Genomic DNA, 26919 nt, shown 5'->3' with positions numbered 1-26919 from the left:
CTAACCTCTTCAACTTCTTGTTCTATTTTCAAACCAAACAATTACCAGTGCCTAAGAATCCCAGTGACAAAAAGCCTGTCAAATCGGAGACCTCCCCAGTGGCCCCGAGAGCGGGGTTGCAGCCGAAAGCACAGCCACAGCCACAGCCGCCGCAGCTGCCACACAAACTCAACCAGGGACTGCAGGTTCCCGCCATGTCCCTTTACCCTTCACGGAAGAAAGTTCCCGTAAAGGATCTCCCACCTTTCGGTAGGTGACTCCATTCACACCCTCTTTTTTTTTTTCCCCCATTTATTTTTTTATTGAAGTATAGTTGAATTACAAAGTTGGGTTAATTATTGCAGTCAATTAATCTTCAACAGAGTCAAGAATATGCATTAAGAAAAAGACAGTCTGTTCAAGTGGTGCTAGGAAAGCTGGACAGCCCCATGTAAATCAGTGAGGTTAGAACATGCCCTCTCATCATACAAATAAAAATAAACTCAAAATGGCTTGAAAACTTCAACAGAAGACCTATCATCGTAAAACTCCTAGAAGAGAACATAAGCAAAAATACTCTCTGACATAAATCGTAGCAATATTTTCTGAGGTCAGTGTCCCAAGGCAATAGAAACAAAACCAAAAATAAACAAATGGGACCTAATCAAACTTACAAGCTTTCACATGGCAAAGGAAACCATAAACAAAATGAAAAGACAACTGACAGAATGGGAGAATTGCAAACAATGTGACTGACAAGAGATTAGTTTCCAAACTATTCAAACGACTCATACAACTCGACCACAAAAACGCAAACAACCCACACGCCCTTAGGGCACTGTTCATTCACCACCTGCTTCTCAGATTAGGGAAGATTGCTTATTTTGGATAACTTCATCTGATATACCTGAGTTTTCCCTGATTGTCCCCTCTTAATAAGACATTAATGTTCATGAAGTTAAACTTTACTTTTGCTAGTGGGAAGAACTGGTTTTATAGAGCATCTCATTCAGTCATGCTCCTTTGTCATAGTGATGGGGGCAGAGGCAGGCCATGGGGCTTTTACTCATTTAACTTTTAGCAAGTACAGAAGCTGCTTATATACCTTATTTAATCTAGTTTAACCTTTTGATCAATGAGTTGCTGGAATTTAGGCAGAATATTTCTAAGTGAAATGATTTGTCTGGAGGCGTAACTCTGATTTGTTGAATCATTGACTCTGTAACTTGGGAGGAAAATAGTCAGCTCCAGTTAAAGGAGCTTCATCTTTCCTATTAAAAGTAAAGTATGGACTAGTTTAGTCCTTTTATGTAAATAGAGAAAAATTATTTTTCATAAAATGTCCTAGTTCTTTTTTCTATCTGTGTGTGTGTGTGTGTGTCTGTGTTACAGGAAACAATATTAATAAAAGGAAAGAAATTTTAAAAAACAACTGGCAGCAAAGAGTTGAGTCTTGATAGAACGGGGTGCTGGTAACTGGGATAGCTCCCGGCCGGCTGCAGGCTGTCCGTGCGTCAGGCAGGAGCCCTGATGCTCTGTGCGCCCGCTCACGCGTGCTCTGCCACTGGCTGATCCCTCCTGATCAGCAGGTGTCCCATTTGTTGACCTGGGGAGAAGTGAAATGTCTCCCCTTTATGGGACCTTTTCCTCTTCGAAATACTTGTTTTGCTGCCTCTATCACAAACAAACTGAATTAATGTTCCTTTGTCCACTGTGTTAGTTTTTTAAATATAATTTTATGTAATTTTTGGCTGCACCATGTTGCATATGGGATCTAGTTCCCCCACCAGGGATGGAACCCAAGCCCTCTGCAGTGGAAGTGCAGCATCTTAACCCCTGGACCTCCAGGGAAGTCCCTCCACTTCCCTGTTATGAATATCCTTGTGCTTCTAAGTCCCCTGCAAGTCAACCTCTATTGCCTCTTTTCTGCTTCTTTTATGGACACAGGCTGTTACTCCACATGGAGGCACACCTAATAGAGAGTCATCCCCGCCTTTCTCAAGGAGACTCTCTCTTCAATATTTTTAGGCCTATTTGAATTTATGAACTTCAGGAATATGGATGAAATAATCATGTGTCTTCTTAAAAGAGTTTAACAAACATTTAAAGTCACATATATAAAATATTAACTTAGAGTTGCTGAGTTCACCCGCCACCCTCATTCCTGAACCAAGTTTTATTCTGAATACTTCGTACAATTTTTTTGAAATATTTTTTGTGATGTGGACCATTTTTTAAAGTCTTTGATGAATCTGTTGCAATATTGCTTTTGTTTTATGTTTTGGTGTTCTGGCCATGAGGCAGTTAGGATCTTAGCTCTATGACCAGAGACCAGACTTGCAACCCCTGCATTGGGAGGCTGTGTCTTAACCACTGGACTGCCAGGGAAGTCCCCCTTCCTGCATTTTTTATTTTAATGTCTTTGTCATCAAAATACTTTCAAAGTGGAACGTAGTTTTCTAAGGCATAGCATCTTCACATCCATCTGCATTGTTCAAAGGCAGTACGTTTTCATTCTGTGTGTGATGCTGTCTGGGAATTTTTTTTTTCCAAATTAAAGCTATTCATTCATGTAGCTTTAGTATAACTAGTGTTTTTCATGTATCCTGTGTATATTATTATTTGTATGCATAATTAAAGGATTGCTTGAAAAATGATTTTTAAAAGATTGTATTAAAAAGTAGTATCAGACACTTACATGAGGTGAAATGAAGGATTAAATCTTGGTTAAATTTCATTCCTCCTTTTTTAGTGGATTTTGGTAAGTCTGAGAACATCAAAACTAACATAATGACTTCCCTGGTGGTCCAGTGGTAAAGAATCTGCCTTCCAGTGCAGGGGCTGAGGGTTTGATTCCTGGTCAAGGAACTAAGATCCCGTATACTGCAGGGCAGCTAAGCCTGTGTGCCACAACTGAGATCCAAGCTGACAAAAATAAATATTTAAGGACTTCCCTGGCGGTCCAGTGGTTAAGAATCCTCCTGCCAATGCAGGGGACACAAGTTTGATCCCTTACCTGGGAAGATTCCATATGCCTTGGAGCAGTTAAGCCTGGATGCCACAACTGTTGAGCCTACGCTCTAGAACCTGGGAGCTGCAACTACTGAGCCCACATGCTGCAATACCTAAAGCCCACGGGTCCTAGAGCTCATGCTCTACAGTAAGAGAAGCTACCACAGTGAGAAGCCTGCACACAGCGACTAGAGAGTAGTCCCTGCTTGCCTCAGCTCGAGAAAGCCCGTGCACAGCAATGAAGACCCAGCACAGCCAAAAACCCCCACAAAACTAGTATTAATTGAGGTAGTTTCAGCCTCTAATGCCTCCCCTTGGGTCTCTTTGTTGTTCAAAATATGGTAATTGAGAGTGCCTCATAATAACGCTACAGACTTAGCAGCATTAGTAAAAATCTCTTCACGTGACTTCCTCACATCTAAAGTAGTTTTTAGGGGAAAGCCACCTGATAGTAGCACATGGAATCCTTTTTCTTCTGCCTGACTTCCTCCTGCTTGATCCTGCACTCGGTGCTCAATGGCTCCCCCCAGACACCTTCTCCCTCAACTTCTGGTTCCCGGCACTCTCAAGGTCCCCTCCTGCTGCTGCTCCATCTGCTTATTGATCAGATATTAGTGTGGAATTCCTTAATGCTCCTTCAGTCTCTTTCCTGCTACTTCCTTTTGCCTCTTGGCTCAATCCTTTCCTGCCATCACTTCCACTTCCCACACACTAGCTTTTCCAACACCAAAATACCTCTTTCCAACCCAAACTTGAGTTCTGATAATTCTGAGCTGCACCACTTTCATCCTAACTTAAAGTATTTCCAGATTGTCTCTTTTTTTTCTTCATTGCTGCCCAACATATTGTTGAATAATGAATGTGGTGGCCAAGATTCAGAACCTAGCATGGAATACCGGAAGTAGCCTCTCTCATCCCCGCAGGTGTCAGAAGCTGCACTGCAGTCCCTGGTGCCTCCTGTGAGGTTACCTCTGTTTACCTGGGGAAAGCACACAGACCTCTGAGACTGCAGACAGCCTGCAACAGAATAGAATATTAAGTCTTAGCACTGAAAGGTGTTTGGGTTCTTCCGGTTATTCTGCACATTGAAATTCTTTCTCTTACAGGCATCAACTCTCCACAAGCTTTAAAGAAAATTCTTTCTTTGTCTGAAGAAGGAGGTCTGGAGCGCCATAGGAGGCCAGCAGAAGACACAATATCCAACACATCTTCCCAACTCTCCTCTCCGCCCACCTCCCCACAGAGCTCCCCACGGAAAGGTGACTGGGTGACTTATGTTCTCCTTCCTGGTGACCTGTTCTTTCAGCCATGATAAATTCCAGTTAGAGATTCCATCATTGCTGACAATATAGTCACTTTAAATGACCTTGGGAATTCTCTGACCATCCAGTGGTCAGGATGCTGAACTTTTGCTGCTGAGGCAAGTTTCATCCCTGTTCAGGGAACTAAGGTTCCTCAAGCCCACAAGGTGCAACCGGAAAAACAAAAAGTGACGTGATGTGTAACACCCAATGGATTTTTTTCTCCTCAGTTTATAAATTTTGAAGAATTTGGGTATTCTTTAATATTTATAAATAGTGTTAAGCTTATATAACTATAAAATTCATTTTTAGTAATGTTATAATTTTTATAATTCATTTTTTCCTGATTAAAAGTGTGGGAATAATTCTTTTTATACTAACAGTTCTAAGTATGATTATATGGCATTAATTATGGAGTAAAGGGCTATATAAACATAAAAACTATTATCTTCCTGATTTATTTTTCATTGTATTATCATGGGTCTTGATTATCTTTTCTGTTACTATCTTGTCTTATTTTTAAGGAGATTACATTTTAGGCACTCAGGCTCGCCTTCCAATATTAATGCTTTCTTATCTTAAAATACTAGGTAATTCTCTGCTGCCTAACCTCAGAATTATTTCCACCCCCTACCCTTTCACTGAATGGGCATAAGTCCATAATAAACGTTTAGACCATTCTCACTAGACAAGGCCAAAGAGATTAATCCATTGTGAGATTTCACTGGTACAACAAATTCCATTCCTGCTTGACTTTCTAGCTTTTTTGGACACCTGTGCATTTTTTGTGGTATCAGTCTGTAGTCTGTGTTCAGCGGGTGTGTCTGAACTCTTCTCCTTTCTCAGCAGTCAGCTGAGATCTTTAGGCTCCGGGCAGTTGGATTTAACCAGCTCCTCCTCTTCCCTTGGAAGGGAGAACAGGAACAAGAATAACAATGCACCATGGACCTTTGGGATGGGTGGGGTTTACAGAGCCCAGAGCCAGGGGGAAGGACTGGAGTCAGCTCATTAGCTGAGGAAAATGAACAGTCCCTCCCTCCACGTGTCCAAGGCACCACCTGAGTGATGGTTTTCTCGGGTGTTTTTTGGGCAGACTGTTCAGGAAATCTTGTCTGTCAGAACTCGTAGTGTGGTTTATAAAAGACATTTGGACACATTAAATCATATCAAGACCTGTGCAACCTTTAAAAAATAAATCAGGAATTCATAATTTACTGAAACGAGGAGAAAATACTCTTTTAGAGAGTAATGAGCAACATTTAGGTGTTCTAGATTTCATTTTTTTTTTTAATTTGGTAGGTGGCATTGAAAATTTTGCACTGTACACGTATAATCATGTAAAATCAGTATTTTAAGTAGCATTAGATTCTTAGTAATGTTAAAAAAAGAAACAAGTACTGAGAAGGAAGATTTGGATTTTTTGTTGTTGTTAAAAATGTCAAGACAAGCTTCTCTTCCTTTGTGACTTTCAGAATTATTTTTAGCAACAAAGGATAGTTACAGGTCCTTCATACCAGAAAATGGACATTTGTTTGGACATAGTGATGGTCCAGGGAGAAAGTGGAGGTTTTGCACATTGTATCCTTCAAAACAATTGGCTTTTATGTGATTTATCCAATGTATTATTAATGTTGAAAAATCAAATGGCAAAAACCCAAAGATACCTTCTTCAGGTCTTATTTATTATTCCTATATGTCCACTTACGATGTGGATCTTCTAATGGAGTTATTCTCTGCCATAAAGTTCTAAAATATAATAACGCCATTGAAGGCAAAATTGCTCACTTTTCAGATTGAGAAAAAAAAACATACTTTTAAATATGATCCTGGTCACTCTTCATAGTTTCATGTGTATAGACGGGTGCAGTATGATTCATATTTAAGAGAGCTAAGATGAGCCAGGTCATGCCATAATCTCTGCACTAGTTCCTGGCTCATATAATGGCGTTTTCTTTTTTTCTCCCTAAACTTTTCATGAAACACAGTGAAGTTCATTTGAGTAAAAATCTGCGATATCTCAGTCCACAAGTAGAGTATTTAGTCCCCACTTCTGTGGTGGCTTCTGTAGCCTGCATTGTGGACACTATGAACCCACAGCGTTTAAGGACTGCTGTGTCCCTACGCAGGCTACACTTTGGCTCCGAGTGGCACCGTGGATAACTTCTCAGACTCTGGCCACAGCGAAATCTCCTCGAGATCCAGCATCGTCAGCAACTCCTCCTTTGATTCATTGCCCGTCTCGCTGCCTGACGAGCGGCGCCAGAGGCCGTCGGTCAGCATCGTGGAGACCAGCCTGGCCTCGGGCCGGCTAGAGAGGCGGCCGGCGGTGGAGCCTGACCAGTACAGCCTGGGGTAGGGGCTCCTCTCCTCCACGTGTGCATTGCTGTTTACTGTGCGTGATGCCCAGGCGGTGGGTGCTCTCCCATCCCAGTTCTGATGCTCAGCATTTCCTGAAAGCACTGTGCTGTCTCTGCCAGGCAGAATGCTTTCGAGTTAGGGCTGGTCTTCACCGGGACCCGTTTCTCTGTGCTGAGGGCAGGGAGCAACTCTGGCATGTGTCTCAGTCCTTTTGTACGAGCTGCCCTCCCAAAATAATCAGACTGTGGTGAGCCCTGTAAGGGGAACCTTCCTTTATTGTAAGCAACTGGTTGCTTTTTCCCCCCTGTGTCAATGTTGTACTGACATTGCAAGGGCCAGGGGAGGAAACTGAACAGGACAGAGTGGCCGCTGTCGTTGGAGCCTTCATCCTCTTCCTGGGGGGAAAGGAAGCCACCTTTTGAGGGAAAAAGGGCTTTTATTGTAGATTGATTAGTTAATCTTGCTCTTTTCTTCCCCTCCCCTTCTCGTCTTCTTTCTTCCTTTTTCTTTCCTGTTGGCCGCCTAGGTCCTGTGCACCACTGTCTGAGAGCAGGGGCCTATATGCTGCAGCCACCGTGATTTCTTCCCCCAGCACAGAGGAGCTTTCCCAGGACCAGGGGGACCGAGCCTCCCTGGACGCTGCTGACAGTGGCCGGGGGAGCTGGACGTCGTGCTCGAGCGGCTCCCATGATAACATCCAGACCATCCAGCACCAGAGGAGCTGGGAGACGCTCCCCTTTGGGCACACTCACTTTGATTACCCAGGGGACGCTGCAGGGCTGTGGGCCTCGAGCAGCCATATGGACCAAATCATGTTTCCTGACCACAGTGCAAAGTACAGCAGGCAAAGTCAGAGCCGAGAGAGTCTCGATCAGGCCCAGTCCCGGGCCAGCTGGGCCTCGTCCACGGGGTACTGGGGAGAGGACTCGGAAGGGGACACGGGCACGATCAAGAGAAGGGGGGGTAAGGACGTTTCCCTTGATGCTGACAGCAGCAGCATGACGGCCGTGACTGCAGAGGAAGCCAAACCTGCCGCCATGGCTGCCCACATAGCCGTGACACCCAGTGCCGCCAAGGGGCTCATTGGTAAGCTGACCGCCGGCTGTGTCGTGTGTGGGTCATGGCTGCACCCCGACTTATTTCACAAGTAAAAGTACATGTTTGTGGGTCTTCTCCTCGTTCTGTCCCACCCATTGCCCCTTAGGGCTTCCGAGTTAGCAGTGCACTCGGCATTTTGAAGTGAATGATGGTTACAAGAGCCCAGGTTCTGCGCTCTAGTGCTTATAAATACTCTGCAGCACAGGACACCTTCCATGTGTTGTAGCTGTCAGGATCAGTAGGTTGTCATTATGGGTATTCTCTGCTCTAGTATTGATCTAGGCTAAAAGTTACCAGAAAGGGTGGCCATTCTCTCTAGAGGAGGAAGTTTCTTTTGTTTAATTGGAACCGGTTTTAAATGTTTTATGATTCTGTTTTGTTCCCTTGAATTGTATTTAGAACTTTGCACATTGCATATTTAAAAATCTCCTGTTGATGTTTTTTATGTAGGTAAGCTGTTTTCTGTGCTACACAAATTCCCTCTGCATAGGATAGAACATGGTGGGGAGGGTGCTAAGAGGTAATGTCTTCAGTAAGAAAGAGCCTGGGAGTCAGGCTGGCTGGGTCGTGCTGAATCGGTGCTTTGCCACTGTCCTAGTTTTGTGACACTGGGTCAGTCACTGAATGGTGCCTGTTTCCTCATCTGTAAAATGAGTTTAATAATTTCTATCCATGCAGTTGGTGTGAGTTTTAAAGGAAATATCTGCAAATCACTTTGAACACTAGTGCCTAGATAATAATTCCTAAGTACATGAAAGTCACTATCAGTTTGCTGCTGCTGTTTTTGTTGTAAGGTCTCTTATTTTCCCTTAACCCTATCAGAATATATTCTTTATGGCACGCTCAACATCTGTATGATTAAAGTGTAGGGATGCATTATAGGATACAGAGTGAGAAATCTGGAATATAATTTGTCTTTTCAAGATGTATAAGGAAAAAACTATACCTAGTCTTAGTTTGCAGTTTTTAAAGCACTTTTTAAAAACTGAAGTATAGTTGATTTATAATACTGTGTTAGTTTCAAGTATACAGCAAAGTGATTCATATATATATTATTTTCCGTTATAGGCTATTAAAAGACATTGAATATAGTTCCCTGTGCTATACACATGTATATGTTAATCCCAAACTCCTAATTTATTCCTCCTCTCCATTTCCCCCTTGGATAACCATGGATTTGTTTTCTATGTCTGTGAGTCTGTTTCTGTTTTGTATATAGATTCACTTGTATTATTTTTTAGATTCCACATATAAACGATGTCATATTTATCTTTATCTGGGTTACTTCACTTAGTATAATAACCTCTGGGTCTATCCATGTAGCTGCAAATGACATTATTTCATTCTTTTTATTGACTAATATCCCAGTGTGTGTCTATGTGTGTGTGTGTGTGTGTGTGTGTGTGTATAACATCTTCTTTATCCATTCATCTGTTGATAGACACTTGGAATGCTTCCATATCATGACAATTACAAATAAAAAAGGACTTTGTTTTAACAAACATACACAAAATTTTTACTGCGAAAGAAAGAATGATCTAAGTTCCTAACAGTTGAGTGTAGAAAGTTCAAGATAAGAAAACTTGGCCTTCACCTGCCTTTACAGATTCATGTTTTACGTCATGAAGTTACTATAAAAGGATTTTAGGAAAAAATACATACCTTACATACATACAGTTTTAAGTTTTGAAATTTGCATCATTTTGGGTACACTTTTCCAACTTTATTTTGACTCCCTGTTTTCGGAAGTGAGACCCAAGGCTTGAAAGTAACATGGAATGGATCCTCTGCCTGGTGAGGGTGGTGCCCAGCACAGGGGGACAGCCCGCCTGGCCGGCCCCTCTCCCGGGTTGCTGGCCTGGGCCTGGGTGCCTTGCTGGTTCCTTTGCCTGGTGTTTCCAGTAACAGGAAACCAACTGGCATTGGTTACTTTGTGACCAGCAGAGACGCTATGCAGTCACCCGGTTAGAGTTACAGGTACTTAGATTGCTTAGTCACTTGTGCCACCAGAGATGACTGGTGAATAGCCAGTTTGGTACACGTCCTGCTCCCCACTGCACCACCCCCGCATCCCGCTCCGCAGGCCTATGTGCTGCTGCACCACATGCGCACTGTTGATCGTGGTCCTCATCCTTTCGGATGAGTGCGCGTGGCCCAGGATGCGCTTCCCTAGATGCTGACTGCAGCGCCTTTTCTCTCCCAGCAGCCAGAAAGGAGGGCCGCTACCGGGAGCCGCCGCCCACTCCACCAGGCTACGTGGGCATCCCCATCACCGACTTCCCCGAGGCCCACCCGCACCCGGCCCGGAAACCGCCGGACTACACTGTGGCGCTGCAGCGGTCCAGGATGCTGGCTCGGCCGGCCGAACCCGCCCCAGGCAGCGCCAGGCCTGCCCCCAGGCCGCAGTGGCACCGGCCTGGTGATGGTGACCCACGCGCCGGCCCCTGTGCACCCCCGGGCCTCACCGCCGAGGAGGACGGTACATGCGGCTCCCCGCCAACCCCCAAGCCTTCAGCCCTGCCTCTGCGCCCCATCTCCAGCATCCCCGATCCTGGCTGGTCTGCTCTCCCTCCAGACGCTGCCAACTTAGGGCTCCACACCCCATGCCCCTAACTTAGTGTGTGCAGCTGGCTGCGTTTTGCTTCTTCCTAAGCGACTTGAGAAATAACTAAAGATTGCAGCAGGGTCCCCTGTAATAACGTGTGCATGGCTCCTTTTCCTTCCCTAATCCTCAGTTTTCTGGGAAAGTGTTTGAACTTGTAACAAGTTCCAAATGAAAGTCTAGTGAAGAAAAACCCACTTCTCTAGAGCTTTTTTTGCCTTCTCTGTGTGAACCCAGCTGGCCGTTTTGGGGTGAGAATGCAGAGGGGCAGACTGTGCCACCCCTTCCCTCTTCTGCTTTTACGTTATTCTGCAAAAAATTGTTAGAGAAGAAAGCAAAACAATTAATGAAAATTACTTATAATCCTGCCATTTACAGACAACCACCATTAGCATTTTGTTATACATCCTTCTAGACTTTATGTGTGTGTATACTATGAAAGGTCACATGCTGCTTTATAGTGTCTGCCTGCAATGTGGGAGACCTGGGTTCGATCCCTGGGTCGGGAACATCCCCTGGAGAAGGAAATGGCAACCTACTCCAGTACTCTTGCCTGGAGAATCCCAGGGACGGGGGAGCCTGGTGGTCTACAGTCCACTGGGTCGCAAAGAGTTGGACACATCTGAGCTACTTCACTTCAGTGAATTTACCGTCAGTGAATTTCCAATCAGTAAATATACAATATACTTTATTTTAAACTCTTCATTGTGAATCATTAGGGAGAAAAAAAGATGAGTTTTGTAAGTGACTAGACTTACAAAATAGCTACAGTATAGTGACCTAGACTTAGAAAATAGCTATGGTGTTTTTATTTTATATCGGTTAATGTATTCTCTCTAAGCACAAGAAAATTACTTGCTTACTCATTGATTTCTTTCTTTCATGGTTGTTTTAGCAGAAGATGAACAAGTGTCTGCTGTTTGAGGTGCGGGCTTCTCTGGACCCTAGTCAACCGCCCAAAGGAGAGCACAAGAAGACGCCCCTAGCGTCGGAGCCTTGGAACTCACACTCTGAGGATGGTGGACCAGTTTGCCTCCTTTCCTGCCTTAAAAGCAGCATGGGGCTCCTGACCCCTCTTCCTGTCCCCTTTGCATGTGAAATACTGTGAAGAAACCGCCCTGGCACTTTTCCGACTTCGTTGCTTGAATGCACAGCGCAGCCGTCTCCGAGCTCCCCGTCGCTGCCTGCCACGTAACACAGCATCATTCCAGATTCCAAGGTCATCGCCACCGATGATTCACCCTGGCTGCACTTATCCTCGCCGGGAAGGATTTTTTTAAAAATCTCCCTTTTAGATTTCAATCCAGTCCTAGCACTTGGTTTCATTGGAATCGTGAGAAAAGTCAGCCACGGAACTACTTGGGGCCTTTAACCCACCAAGGAAAACAAAAACGAAATCCTTTGAGTACAGTGCTCGTCCGCTTGTTTACAATGTCTTTTTTTTTTTTTCCTTTTTAATGAGTTTAAAGATTGTGTTCAGAGAGTAAATGTTATATCCATTTAATGATTACAGTATTATTTTGAACCTTTAAGTAGGGTTGCCAGCCTGGGTTTCTCAAAAACCAAATATGCCGGACAGGGTGTGGCCACACCAGGAAGAGAGGAGGCGGGGCACAGCCCCTCTTCCTGCGTCCTGGCCGCCCCCAGAAGTGCCCTATCCTGGAAGCATGAGATGTTAGCCAATTACCTAGATCCCAGGGCTCCCGCCCCTCCTTCCTCAGGGGCTGGGGCTCTACTGTACAAACTGTTTGCACATGGCCGGGGAGGGACTGGGACTCTAGCGTCCTGTGTCTGAGCCTTATGGAGCACAGGGCAGCGTCACCCTTGGGCGTGCCCTGCTCCATCGAGACAGACGGCAGACCCCCTGTTTTTTAAATTATGTTTCTTTGATTTCTGTTCATTTAGCTTTAGGGCTTCTCTTGTTTGTTTTTAAAGAGAAACGTTTATAACTGGATAGCATTGCAGTGAAAGCAGCTTGGGGTGTTGGCACTAACGCCAGCCATTCATACTGCTCTTTCAAGACAGCCTCCCTGTATCGATCAATCGGCACGAGGGAACACACGAGCCTTTAACATGAAAAAGATCAAAAAGGTCCAAAACCCGGTGCGATCCGCCAGCCTTTGCAAGGCAGGTTGGCGGCCAAAGACTGGCCCGTAAGTGGCTTTATGGACGCTGAGATGGAGAAGGCCTGAGTGTAGCAACCACCTGCTCACAGCTGCTATTAACCCCAGAAGGACTGAACCCTCCACTCTATTTTTGTGTTGTTTTTGCACAGACTCCGGAAAAGTGAAGGCTGCCAATCCGAGTAGTACTCAGATGTGAGGAACTGCTGGTCTTGGATTTTTTTTCCATTAAATTCAGCTGATCATATTGATCAGTAGATAAACGTAAATAGCTTCCAATTTTAAAAGTCGAAATGCAGTGTTTTTTCACTGTATCAAAGCAATGTCAGTGCTTTATTTAATGATTCTCTCCTGTATCATGGCATTTGTCTACTTGCTTATATATTACATTGTCAATGATGCATTTGTAATTTTACATGTAAGATGCATTATTTGCCAGTTTTCTTCTCTAGGCTATGGACCTCATGTGCATATAGAAAGACAGAACTCTCGCTCTACACAAGTTGCACAAATGTTATCTAAGCATTAAGTCACCGTAGAACATAGGACTGTAACCTCAGTTCGCTCTGTGATGTCAAGTGCAGAATGTACAATTAACTGGTGATTTCCTCATACTTTTGATACTACTTGTACCTGTATGTCTTTTAGAAAGACATTGGTGGAGTCTGTATCCCTTTTGTATTTTTAATACAATAATTGTACATATTGGTTATATTTTTGTTGAAAATGGTAGAAATGTACTATGTTTATGCTTCTACATCCAGTTTGTACAAGCTGGAAAATAAATAAATATAACATAACACCATGTCTATATTCTTAATGACTTGTGCATGCTTTTTCTAACTGAAGCGTGAGAAAGCCCTTGGGTCTCTGCAGGAGCAAGTCCTCAGGGCACTGAGGAGGTACAGATGACATCGCCTAAGAGAAGAAATTAATATCATTCATGTTAGTAGAAAATAAGATCATTCATGTGTCCAGAATTCATAGTGTTTAATGAAATTCAGTGAAAAATGGTATCATTGTATATCTACATACCATTTATCTCTTCCCAATTCTTTTCCAGTAAAAATCTTTGCAGGATGCAATATTTTGATTCCCAATATATGTACTAAGAATTTAAACTGGCATTCAAGATTATGGCCAGTAAGTTAGTACAACCTAGCGAGTAATTTGGAAGTTCTAACAAGTACATTAGGGCTTCCCTGGTGGCTCGGTGGTAAAGAATCTGCCTGCCAATGCAGGAGACGTGGTTTGATCCCTGGGTCGGGGAGATGCCCTGGAGAAGGAAATGGCAACGCACTCTAGTCTTCTTGCTTGGGAAATCCCATGGGCCGAGGAGCCTGGAGAGCTACAGTCAGTGGGATCACTAGAGAGTCGGACACGACTTGGAAACTAAACAATAACAGCAAAGAGTATATCTAATATCTTTGTTCTTTCTGTGAGTCCTCATGTAAGGTAGGTCTGAATAATACTTAAAGTCTATGAGAAGGGCATTTATATTTATTTAAAAAGGTGAGAGTCAGTTGAGCAAAACGTGAGGAAATGTGAGGACATCTAGAAAGATGGCAGGACTTCAGTCCTGATGCTAAAGGGAAGATGGCCAAAACTTATAAGTCTGACAGGCATTTGTGCAGTCTTGGTGAGTAAAGTTTGAAAATCTGGCCACCACAATCTGGAGAATTAAGACCATTTCTGTAGCTTCAGCTGTACCTGTTCAGAATGCAGGTGCCCTGTGTGGACACCTGTGTTCTCGTGTGCTTGCCACCATCAGCTGTTCACTGTAAAAACCCTTCGCTCAGGGACACCCTATCACAACAGCAACCCATGCTGTCAATTTCTGTCATTCAAAAAGCTTGCTTTTCTCTAATGTGTTCAGAAAAATATTAAGGAACTGATGTTTTGAAGAATAACCTCTTAATCACTTTTTGTATTCTGCTGAAAATAAAATGACAGCCATGATGCCTGTTCTTACGTGTTTATGTTTTAGGTTACCTTTAAGTAGCAAAGACTCCACTCACTCCACTCCAGGGTTGTAAGAAGTATGTGATCAGTGGCTGTGACCTAGCTTCCTTGGTGTCATATTAATAACAACTTTGCCATGTTTTAGGGATATTGCCGAAAGCTCTCCTCCCTAATCAAAAAGACTAAACATACCTGTTCTGTTTTCATGCCTGCAAGTCAAATCCCTCCAAATAGTTCCCTCAGCTTTAACCCTTTCCTCCTCCTGGCAGGTGTAGAGTTTATGCTCATCTATAATATATTTGATCTCCAAATCACTGATAATCTCTCAAACTGGTCTTGAAAGATGCAAGCTGCTAAACAAGCATGTATCAGCGCATCTGGTAGGTCTGTGTGCTTATGGATTTTCAAGGAATTACCACACTTCTGTTCTTGCAAAGAAAAAGAGGAGCTCTGTCCTTGATTCCCTGATGCTGTTCTCTTTGAAAAATAGCTTACTCAGAGAATAAAGCAAGTGCACTTGGAAGGGTCAAGTTGTTGATTGGAGAGGCGAATGATCTTGCAAATATTCACAAAGAATGTCAGGCAGCGGAGGTTGAAGTGGGCAGTAATGGAATGGAAATGAGTAGGGCATACTGCAGCCAAGGGGGCAGGGCCCTTCAGAAAGATCTTACAGCGAATAAGGGTTTGCCCAGCTGACAGAAAAAACACTGATTGGAACAAAATAACAATTGGTGAATTGCACTTTTTTCAACATTCACATTTTAGCCAAGGACAAAGCAAGCACAGTAAAATTCCTGCCTGTTTTTGAAATGATGTTTTCTGCCCATAGACTTTACAATGCCATGGCTACATAACAGGAACAGTTATAGAAGCTATCAAAACATTGCATGAAAGGCTAAAAAATCTTAGAAAAGGCTTTGTTTTACAGTCACTCAATAAGATCATAATTTTCATTATGGGAAAACATAAGCATAGAATATAATATCTGAAGTAAATTTTTTAAAAATCTGAAGTAAATTTAGAATCAAATGACCAATTTTTACAGAGGAGAGAAACTAGTGAAGTAATTTCCATGTGGGGTATTCAACACTGCAAAAGTCAAAGCTAGTTTCATTTTCTTTTTCTGTAGCTAGCTTAATACAATTTAGGAACTTTTAGTTTTAGCTCTGACCATAGTTGACATGTGGTATGGTCTGATGGGAACCAATGCAGTAAAGGCATATCCCAGTATTTGAAGTTTTCCTTAATTTATATAGATTGGAAACCTTTTTTCAAGTAAAATTATAAAATTGATTTAGGTGGACTTACCTGGTGGTCCAGTGGATAAGACTCCTTGCTCCCAATTGTAGGGAGCCCCAGTTTGATCCCTGGTTGGGGAACTAAGATTCTCCTGCTGCAACTAAGCCCACGAGCTCTGGAGTTGGCACTTGCCACTAGAGAAGCCCTCAAGCTGCAACAAAGACCCATCATGGCCAAAATGAATAATAATAAAAAAATTAATATTTAAAAATTGATCAAGTCAGTGTCACATGTAACATGAACGTGAAATATGTACAAACCTATCAGAAGTAGTTTAATGAGCTAATTTTACTTGTGTGCCTTTCCTATGGTTCAGACACTTTTCTCGATGCCAGATATTTACAGATATCACCAAAGTGAACCAAAGTCCCCTCCAATTATAGTCTTATTCTGGCTGAATGTCTCCCATCTCTCAGACCTGAGAGGGGAAAATGTCATAACCTCAGGATCGTAAGTGAGTATCTTATCAATCAGCCTTGATCACATCTGGATCGAAGATGTGAGATGCCTGACTACAAAATTGCCTGGCTTGCCAACCATCTAGAAGAAGTTCCTAGAAGGACACTGTGACTGGTAAGGAAAGTAAACTGACTTGAACTCATCACTTTCTCTTTGGGGAATATCTGTGTGAAGGCAAAAAAGAGCAAATGCTTTATCTGGTCAAGATGCAGAAGCTGTGAGACGAGAGAAGTGATAAGAGTGCAAAAACCATGAATAAGAAGAGGGTTACAAGGTCAGGAAAGTGATGCATTGATGGCAGGGGTGTTCAAAGCCAAGTACAGCAGACACTTGTCTCTTAGGGAGCAACCAAATGCCAGGGTGTCATTGCCTTTGGTTGGTGAGTGTCTGGCCCCCGAACCATTCCCTGCAGCTGGGCTCTGTGAGCTGTTCTTCCTGAGACACAGATGGAGAGTCATTCCTGCTCTTTGTGCATTCTCTCTTGGTTACCTATCTCTTCAGCACCTAGAACAGTGCCTGGGATAGTGTAGAAGTTTTAGTAATGAACATCTTCAGTTCAGTCGCTCAGTCGTGTCCGACTCTGCGGCCCCATGAATCGCAGCACGCCAGGCCTCCCTGTCCATCACCATCTCCCAGAGTTCACTCAGACTCATGTCCATCGAGTCAGTGATGCCATCCAGCCATCTCATCCTCTGTCATCCCCTTCTCCTCCTGCCCCCAATCCCTCCCAGCATCAGAGTCTTTTCCAATGAGTCAATTCTTCACATGAGGTGGCCAAAGTATTGGAGTTTCAGCTTCAGCATCAGTCCTTCCAAAGAACATCCAGGGCTGATCTTCAGAATGGACTGGTTGGATTTCCTTGCAGTCCAAGGGACTCTCAAGAGTCCTCCAACACCACAGTTCAAAAGCATCAATTCTTCGGCGCTCAGCTTTCTTCACAGTCCAACTCTCACATCCATACATGACCACAGGAAAAACCATAGCCTTGACTAGACGGACCTTTGTTGGGAAAGTAATGTCTCTGCTTTTGAATATGCTATCTAGGTTGGTCATAACTTTTCTTCCAAGGAGTAAGCGTCTTTTAATTTCATGGCTGCAATCACCATGTGCAGTGATTTTGGAGCCCCCCAAAATAAAGTCTGACACTGTTTCCACTGTTTCCCCATCTATTTCCCATGAAGTGATGGGACCAGATGCCCAAATTATAGATAAACTGGGCCATCAAAATCAGCCAACGTGCATTTATGTATTCATTACCTTAAAAACTTATATTTTTGAAAACACTTAGGTTCACAGCAAACTCGAGTGGAATGTATAGAGGTCCCACACACCCCTCGTCCCCCACGTGCATAGCCTCCCCTGCTCTTGACATCCTCGCCAGAGTGGTGCATTTGTCTCGAAGGATAACCCAACCCTGACAGGTCATCATCACCCAAATCCACAGTTTACATTAGGGTCACTCTTAGTGATGCACATTCTACAACATGCATTTATTGAAGGGCGTCTATAACTTTGCCAGTACTGGTGAATATTTAGAGTAAAATAAATAGCGAAAATTTCTTTGTGGAAGTATATTTGGCAAATAAGTGACTCCTGACAAGGTTAGCAAGGATTTAAGATTAACAAGGGGAGCAAAGACCAAGAGGCTGTTTAGGAGCTAAGTTCTGTGTGGCTACAGATGTGCAGATGAATGAAAGATGGACAGAGGCTGAAGCATCCAGAGAAGAGTCTTTGGCTCCTCCTGAGTATTGGGGAGGACGGGATGGACTGGGGCAATGCCTGGACATTGAGGAAACACGCCTAACTAGCTGAGGCTTCAGGACTAGGAGACCCTGAGAAATCATTTGGAACGAGCAAGGGAGTGTGCGATTATGTAGGACAAAAATGTTTTAGATACTGTATTTGTCATTTGAGGGGCTCAGTCAATGCTCATAAAAAGAAAAAAGGAAGGAAGGAAATGAGCAGAAGAAAGATCTGTGATGAGACAACCATCTGGAAAGAAGATCTGTTTTGGAAGGAGAACAGGATTCAAGGGTGAGAGAGGAGAAGCGAGGGTCACCCAGGCTGAGAGGCTTGGGGCCAAGACAGGAGGGAAGAACAAAAACAATTCAAGGGAAAAAAATCAGAGTACTTGATGTTCAACAGGATATGAGGAATGAAAGGAAAAAAAAATCAAGCCACCTCTCCCACTGCCACACACAGGCAAACACTTTTAAGAAACTTAAAATTCCTGTTTGGAGTGCTTAAGATGAAAGAAGCAACATTGACAAAGGTGGGAACATTGCTGAAAATGATACTGATTTTTATCTATTAATCTGTCAGTGGACATTTCGGTTGCTTCTGCATGTTGGCTAATGTAGACAACAGTGCAGTGAATGTTGGGGTGCGTGTATCCTTTTGGACCATGGCTTATTACTCAGCTAAAAAGAATGAAATAATGCCATTCGCAGGAACATGAATAGACTGCCATACTAAGTGAAGTAAGTCAAACAGAGAAAGACAAATATCATATGATATCACTTACATGTGGAATCTTAAAAAAAAAAAAAAGATACAAATGAACTGATTTACAAAACAGACATAGAAAACAAACTTATAGTTACCAAAGGGGGAAGGGGAGGGGAAAATTAGGAGTTTCTGATTAACATATACACACTATTATGTATAAAGTGGGCTCAGACGGTAAAGAATCCACTTGCAATGCAGAACACCTGGGTTCGATCCCTGGGTTGGGAAGATCCCTGGAAAAGGAAATGGCAACCCACTCCAGTATTCTTGCCTGGAGAATCCCATGGACAGAGGAGCCTGGCGGGTATGGTCCATGGTGTCACAAAGAGTCATAAGTGACTGAGCAACTAGCACACACGTATAAAATAGATATAACCAACAAAACCCACTGTATAGCACAGGAAAAATTCAATATTCCCGAATAACCTAAATGGGAAAAGAATTTGAAAAAGAACAGATACACTTATATATATGAAACTTTGCTGTCCCAGGTGACGCAGTGATAAAAGGATCTGCCTACCAATGCAGGAGACGGAGGAGGGAGATCTCCTGGGGGACGGTGGCAACCCACTCCAGTGTTCTTGCCTGGGAAATCCCACGGACAGAGGAGCCTAGTGGGCTACAGTGCAGGGGGTCACAAAAGAGAGACACCACAGAGGACAAGCACATGCATACCTGAAACAACATTGTAAAACAAGTATACTCCAATAACAAAAAATTTAAAGAGAAATGATACTAATTTTCAAAACAAGGTCAAGAAGTCTTCTTGTCCAGGGGTTCAAAGCTCCACGCAGTCTCCATTTTCCTTCCTGCATCCTTGGGTAAGGGATGTGTGTGCTGAAGAAGGAGCTTCACACCCCCATCCCCCTCCAGAGGTACAGAGCCTAGTGAGGCTACATGGCTTATTCACTGCTTTTGCTAACACATGTTCAATTCATTCTTTTATGTCACTGTCTACATTTCAAATCTCTACATCCAACCAAGCTATTTCCAGCCCTGCGGACCCCAGGGTTACTCTTCAATGATAGAATTGGTGTGATCTTGGATGAGCTGGGAGGCTTTTTTATAGCACTTTAAAAGACCAAACAAAATAGCCAAATAGAATGTGAATACACAGAATAGAAACAGTCAGACAGGGAAGGTGAGCGGGTGGGTTAGGCCACAGACCCACACAATTAAAATAAATTTTTTTTTTTTTAAAGTGTAACTCTTTCCTGGCATGCAAAATGAGGCCCAGAAAGGAACATTTACCATGTGGAATTTCTAAGATTCACCTCAAAAGGGCATACCCAGAGGGCCAGAGGATGAAAGTGGAGAGTCCAGAATCTCTGAGGGTCCTTCATCCTTGAACTCTCCTGACAAGGAGGCAGCAGGGGGGTGGGTATAGGGCAGGGAGGAGAGACTGGTGATCTGGCCTTTCACGTGCCACTGTCATGCCCTCTACCACCCAGGAAACACGGCAGGTGTCCTTTGCTAAAATCCTTACCCCTCACCCAAGAGTTCTGGGACCTGACCAAGTCTCAGGATGCAGCTTCCTGAAAACAACCAAAAAAAAAATTCCCCCCCAAAAATTAGCTTTGCAATGAACAGATGCCAAGGTTTCTCTCACAGTCCTGTTACCATTCTTTTTAGGCTCAAGCATTTGAATCCTGAAGTTGAACTGCTTGGTTTTGATTTTTTAGCCCATGAGATCCTGGAAAAGAACCTGAATTTCTACACCTCAGTTTCCTCATGTGTAAAATGAATGAAATGATAGAATCTATCTCCATGGTAAAGCAAACAGAAAGTCAGATATCACACACTAAACGCCACACAGCGTGTGGCACAGGTCATTGAAAAATGTTAGCTGCCGTTAGGTTTTATATAATACAAAGTATTCTCCTAAATAGTATGTGCACATTAATAACCTAGATATTGATTTGTAATTAAAGTGTGTTGTTAAGCATAAAATTTTATGCAATTCAGCAAGATGTCTGCCATTTTAGGAATGCAAATTAAAACCACAATGAGATATCACCTCATACCCATTAGGATGGCTACTGTCAAGATATCACTTCTATGTGAAATCTAAAGTATGATACAAGTCAGCATATTTACAAAACAAAAACAGACTCACAGATATAGAGAGTAGACTGTGGTTGCCAAGGGGAAAGATTGGAAGAGGGAAAGATTGGGAGTTTGGGATTAGCAGCCACACACTATTATATACAGAATGGATAAAGAGCGGAGTCCTACTGTATAGCACAGGGAACTATATTCAGTATCCTATAATAAACCATAATGGAAAAGAATATGAAAAAGAATGCATAGATAATATGTAATGTAACTGAGTCACTTTACTGTACAGAAGAAACTACTACAACATTATAAATAAACTACACTTCAATAAAATTTAAGAAAAAAAAGGATGGTTACTGTAAGGAGCAGTAGGACAGGAAGAAACTTGTGTTTGTGATAAGATGTGGAGAAATTGTAATCCTTGTGCACTGTTGGTGGGAATATGAAATGGTACAGACACTATGTAAAACAGCGATATAGCGGTTCCTCAAAAATTTAAAAATTGAATTACTACATGGTTGAGCAATTTCATGTTTGAATTTATACCCTAAAGCGCTAAAAACAGGAACCCAAAGGGATATTTGTACACACGTTTACAGCACTATTATTCATATTAACCAAAAGGTGGAAGCGAACAGTGTCTATTGACAGATGAATGGATGAACAAAATGTGTATTTATGGAATGGAATATTGCTCAGCTTTAAAAAAGATGAAAATTCTGATACACACTAAAATGGATGGCATTGGGGACATTGTGCTAAGTGAAATAAGGCAGTCACAAAAGGACATACTATACTATAAGAGTCCATTCATGTGAGGTGCATGGAATCATGACCCTCATAGACAGAAAGTAGAATGGCAATTGCCAGGGGCTGGGGAGGGGGAGTGACGGTATAATGAGTCTGGAATTTCAGTTGTGCAAGGTGAGAACATGTCTGCGGATGGTGTGGATGCTGGCAACACAAGTGAATGTACTCACAACCACTGAACAGCACTTAAAAGTGATCCAATTTTATGACAAATTTTATGCTATGTGTATGTTACAACCATAATTTTTTTTTTAGTTTATCATTAGTTTTCAGTAATGTGACATCTGTTAATATATATAATTCTAACCAGCTTGTCCCTCACACCCATCTTTCAGATATAGAAACAAAGTTGTACAAACTCCTTCTCTGAGAGTGAAAATATGAAACCAGAAATGTTTCCCTCTAAGAAAGCAAATCAGGGGCGTTCCCTGATTTGCTGGTCCAGTGGTTAAGATGATGTACTTCCATAGCAGGGGGCATGAGTTCCATCCCTGGTCGGGGGATCTAAGATCCCACATGCTGTACAGTGCAGCCAAAAAATTAAATAAAAAGTGAATCTTCTTTTTTTTGGTTTGCTTTTGCACCCATTTTAATGAAAAAGACACTGTGAATCAGAATATTTGAATCTAAAAAAATAACAAAAACACTTTGCTTATTTACATCCTGTGTCCAATACATTGTACTGATGCTTTAACAAAGCAGAAAGATACTACATATGTGTGATGCAAGGAATTAAACAGAAAATCTACTAGCTAGCCAATCAAGCTGAGGGTATAGCATTAATTAGGATTGAATTCAAATTCTGTTCTTTAATATTAGAAGTAGGAGTTCCAATTCTGGTAGTGGAAGGATAGCTTGTATTGGATTATCCCTCTTGCTGATAACAATTATAAATGCAGGACAAAATATGAAAACAACAACAACAACAACAAAAACCAGTTTGAATACACTGGAGAACAACTCAAAGCAGGATTGATCAGGCAACAATCCTTGAAGGAAGGGAAGCAAATGAGATCACCTCTACATTGAACTGGCATTTCCCTTGTGGGCCTCTCCCAGTCACTGTGTCCTACTTGGGACACAGTTCAAGCACGGGGTCAGTCCCACTGTGCTCAAGAAGTCAGACTTCCTTCTCCAGAAGATGAGAGGAGGGACTCACAGAGGAGAGAGTGCTGAGTCTGCATAACAATGCCCTTCCAGTCACTGGCAGACTCAAGAACCATGAACATCCAAAGTGAGGGTCTAAGAAATCTAGCAGAAAGCAGCTGCTGGGAGGCTGAGGAGTTGAGCAGACACTCCAGCTGCTGTCTGGGCCTAGGAAGATGGAAGGCTGGGGATAGGATTTCATCAAGTTAAAGGGACTTCATGAGCACCTGGGGCTTCCAGTGAAAACTGCAAAGATCCATTTAGTTCAGTTCAGTTCAGTTCAGTTCAGTTCAGTTGCTCAGTTGTGTCTGACTCTTTGCGACCCCATGAATCACAGCACACCAGGCCTCTCTGTCCATCACCAACTCCCAGAGTTCACTCAGACTCACGTCCATCGAGTCAGTGATGCCATCCAGCCGTCTCATCCTCTGTCGTCCCCTTCTCCTCCTGCCCCCAATCCCTCCCAGCATCAGAGTCTTTTCCAATGAGTCAACTCTTCGCATGAGGTGGCCAAAATATTGGAGTTTCAGCTTCAGCATCATTCCTTCCAAAGAAATCCCAGGGCTGATCTCCTTCAGAATGGACTGGTTGGATCTCCTTGCAGTCCAAGGGACTCTCAAGAGTCTTCTCCAACACCGCAGTTCAAAAGCATCAATTCTTCGGCGCTCAGCTTTCTTCACAGTTCAACTCTCACATCCATACGTGACCACAGGAAAAACCATAGCCTTGACTAGACAGACCTTTGTTGGGAAAGTAATGTCTCTGCTTTTGAATATGCTATCTAGGTTGGTCATAACTTTCCCTCCAAGGAGTAAGCGTCTTTTAATTTCATGGCTGCAGTCACCATCTGCAGTGATTTTGGACCCCCCAAAAATAAAGTCTGACACCATTTCCACTGTTTCTCCATCTATTTCCCATGAAGAGATGGGACCAGATGCCATGATCTTCGTTTTCTGAATGTTGAGCTTTAAGCCAACTTTTTCACTCTCCTCTTTTGCTTTTCTCAAGAGGCTTTTTAGTTCCTCTTCACTTTCTGCCATAAGGGTGGTGTCATCTGCATATCTGAGGTTATTGATATTTCTCCCAGTAATCTTGATTCCAGCTTGTGCTTCTTCCAGCCCAGCATTTCTCATGATGTAGTCTGCATAGAAGTTAAATAAGCAGGGTGGCAATATACAGCCTTGACGTAAAGGTCCATTAGCAGGAGTGAAAACCATGTCCCCAAACTGAGGGCTATGTCCTCTGAACAACAAAGCCCATAGCTCAGCATCTGTTTGTAATCTGTTTGAAGAAAAAAACCCAATGCTCTTCAGAGGAAAACAACATCATCCAGACTCTCTACAATGCTATCATTGATTACATGATGTCAAGAATATAACCAAATATTACAAGACATGGACAAAAACAGGAAAAATAATAAATAGTGGTGAAAGCAGGTAGGAGGAGCAGGGAAAGAAGGAGGTAAGGGGAGAGTGGGAAGCAAAAGCAACCATATGAAAGACCATATGGCAGAAATACATTAATAACATCTTCAAAACAGAAGAAAATGTCACAAGGGCTCATATTCATCCAATTAATTCAATATCATGTATTAATCATAATACATGAAAATCTTACCATTTGATAATATGATTATCATCACAATAAAGAGAAAAAAATCAATAAAAGAAACAGAATTTTCTTTTGGTTGTATTTTGTGGCACTTAATAGAAAAAATGTAAGGGACTCTGTTACACTCACTTTCTTCACTGAAAGAATAACCATGGCCATTCAGATGTGAGTTTATGGCAAACCTTTTCAAAATTAAAATGCTGACATACACGGTAGAGAGCAGGGCACTCTCCTCATTTGAAGTTGTAATAATGACACTGAGATTTACCCTTTAATAATAGTTAATGTGGCTTACCTATTGGATACATCTGATAATAGCAAAAAACGGTGTCTTTCAGTTCTCAGTGTATTGAATTAGTTGAGGGTTGAAGTACCTAATTTTGCACATGGCAGCAGAATCCAGAGTTTCCATTGAGAGTGGCTTCCTCTTTGATTTCAAGTTACCTTTGAAGGTCAGTCAAGTATGACTATACCTAAGAGATTTGAATAGCCACATTTCCTCTTACTCCCATGGATCTCAAGATCCTCAGAGTTTCCCCAAATGATGGGGTCTTTACAGGGAGGGTGCAATAGGCTACACAGGCCCATTTCACTTGACCTGGTCAGCTCAGGTGGAAGCATGAGCTTTATCTGTGGCTTTGAGAGACAAATGTTTATAAATGTTTTCAATTGTTTTCTCTAGACCCAGTAAGGAAACCATCATTGATCAGCTTCACACACAAAAAGCCTTCAACTTGTGATTTAATCTCTGGCCAATGACTCTAAGGGAGATTTTCCCTCCTGGCTCAGCTCTCCTGGAAGCTGCCCCTTTACCGTGTTCACATTGATCAAGAACTCCCCACTGGGGATCACATTATGGTAGCAGATTCTTGGAGGAATTATTCTCATGACAGTGGTGCAGAATGCTACCATTTCCTGCTTTTAATGCCAGGGAGGCATTGCTGTGCCCCTAAATCACGCTTTATCCACCCGGACAGGAGGGCTCAGCCAATGGTGACCGAGCATTGAAGGATTTGGTGAGCTCTAATTGTCACCCTGCTTATTTAACTTCTATGCAGAGTACATTATGAGAAAGCTGGACTGGAAGAAGCACAAGCTGGAATCAAGATTGCCGGGAGAAATATCAATAACCTCAGATATGCAGATGACACCACCCTTATGCCAGAAGGTGAAGAGGAACTAAAAAGCCTCTTGATGAAAGTGAAAGTGGAGAGTGAAAAAATTGGCTTAAAGCTCAACATTCAGAAAACAAAGATCATGGCATCTGGTCCCATCACTTCATGGCAAATAGATGGGGAAACAGTAGAAACAGTGGTCAGACTTTATTTTGGGGGGGTCCAAAATCACTGCAGATGGTGATTGCAGCCATGAAATTAAAAGATGCTTACTCCTTGGAAGAAAAGTTATGACCAACCTAGATAGCATATTCAAAAGCAGAGACATTACTTTCCCAACAAAGGTCCGTCTAGTCAAGGCTATGGTTTTTCCTGTGGTCATGTATCGATGTGAGAGTTGGACTGTGAAGAAAGCTGAGCGCCGAAGAATTGATGCTTTTGAACTGTGGTATTGCAGAAGACTCTTGAGAGTTCCTTGGACTACAAGGAGATCCAACCAGTCCATTCTGAAGGAGATCAGCCCTGGGATTTCTTTGGAAGGAATGATGCTAAAGCTGAAACTCCAGTACTTTGGCCACGTCATGCGAAGAATTGACTCATTGGAAAAGACTCTGATGCTGGGAGAGATTGGGGGCAGGAGGAGAAGGGGCTGACCGAGGATGAGATGGCTGGATGGCATCACTGACTCGACGGATGTAAGTCAGAGTGAACTCTGGGAGATGGTGATGGACAGGGAGGCCTGGTGTGCTGCAATTCATGGGGTTGCAAAGAGTCGGATATGACTGAGCGACTGAACTGAACTGAATTGAATTGAACTGAAGTGACTTTCAAGCCAGCATTTTAAATGAGTTTTTGGAATCATGTGAGATAGAAGTGCATAATACTTATTAACCATTGTGGTACTTATTTCTCTTTTGAATAGTCTATTAATTTATTTCTACCATGAAACAATTCTTTCTCCCTTCTCTCCACTCCACCCTTCTCTCTCTGTTCTCCACCTCCTTCACCACCTCCCACCCTGCCCCAGATCTTTTCAAGGATTCTTCTGCTCTGATCCATACGTTACTGAAGGTGGTTCTCATCACAGAAGTCTGTAAAACACATGAATTCCTCAGGTTCGTGTGAATCCTCTATTGACAAATCAAAACGATCTTTGAAACCAGTGTTTCCAACCCAGGTGAAGCTCTTGGCTGCCCATTCTTTCTCAAGACCTCCTCTCATCACCCCACACAGAAGCCTGGAGAAAGTTCTTTCCATCCCAACAACAAAATAAGCATTTGTCCCTCCCCCTTCTAAGATATTACTCACAGCAAATGAGCATCAGCATTTCACTAAATATTTATCACTTTGTTAAATCAGGCTGGTATTTGTCTTCTGAGAAGCTCCTGGCAGTGTGGAAGAGACGGAAGTGTGTTCGATGCAATGTAAGTGTGAGAGAGAAGATGAGGTGTGTTTTTACATGTGAGTGCAGGTGAGGA

General features: G+C 42.8%; 1 protein-coding gene across 6 annotated transcripts in view; it reads left to right on the top strand.

Moving 5' to 3' along the window:
• RAPGEF2 (Rap guanine nucleotide exchange factor 2) overlaps positions 1-13097 on the top strand; it is a 262289-nt gene extending 249192 nt beyond the window's left edge. For 2 of the 6 annotated variants that reach the window (XM_068990197.1, XM_068990200.1), the window contains 6 exons: positions 49-249; positions 4098-4267; positions 5146-5203; positions 6419-6644; positions 7177-7736; positions 9955-10482. In XM_068990197.1, the coding sequence (XP_068846298.1) occupies positions 49-249; positions 4098-4267; positions 5146-5203; positions 6419-6644; positions 7177-7736; positions 9955-10361 (1622 nt within the window). In that variant the 3' untranslated portion in view covers positions 10362-10482. Of the gene's footprint in view, positions 1-48; positions 250-4097; positions 4268-5145; positions 5252-6418; positions 6645-7176; positions 7737-9954; positions 10483-11248 lie in introns of those variants that run through there. The other 4 variants (XM_068990198.1, XM_068990201.1, XM_068990202.1 and 1 more) reach the window with 3 other exon arrangements.
• Positions 13098-26919: the final 13822 nt, after the last annotated feature.

This window comes from Capricornis sumatraensis, chromosome 17, assembly GCF_032405125.1.
Source record: "Capricornis sumatraensis isolate serow.1 chromosome 17, serow.2, whole genome shotgun sequence".
Taxonomy (NCBI): Eukaryota; Metazoa; Chordata; class Mammalia; order Artiodactyla; family Bovidae; genus Capricornis; species Capricornis sumatraensis.
This window is presented reverse-complemented; position numbering and strand designations above follow the sequence as displayed.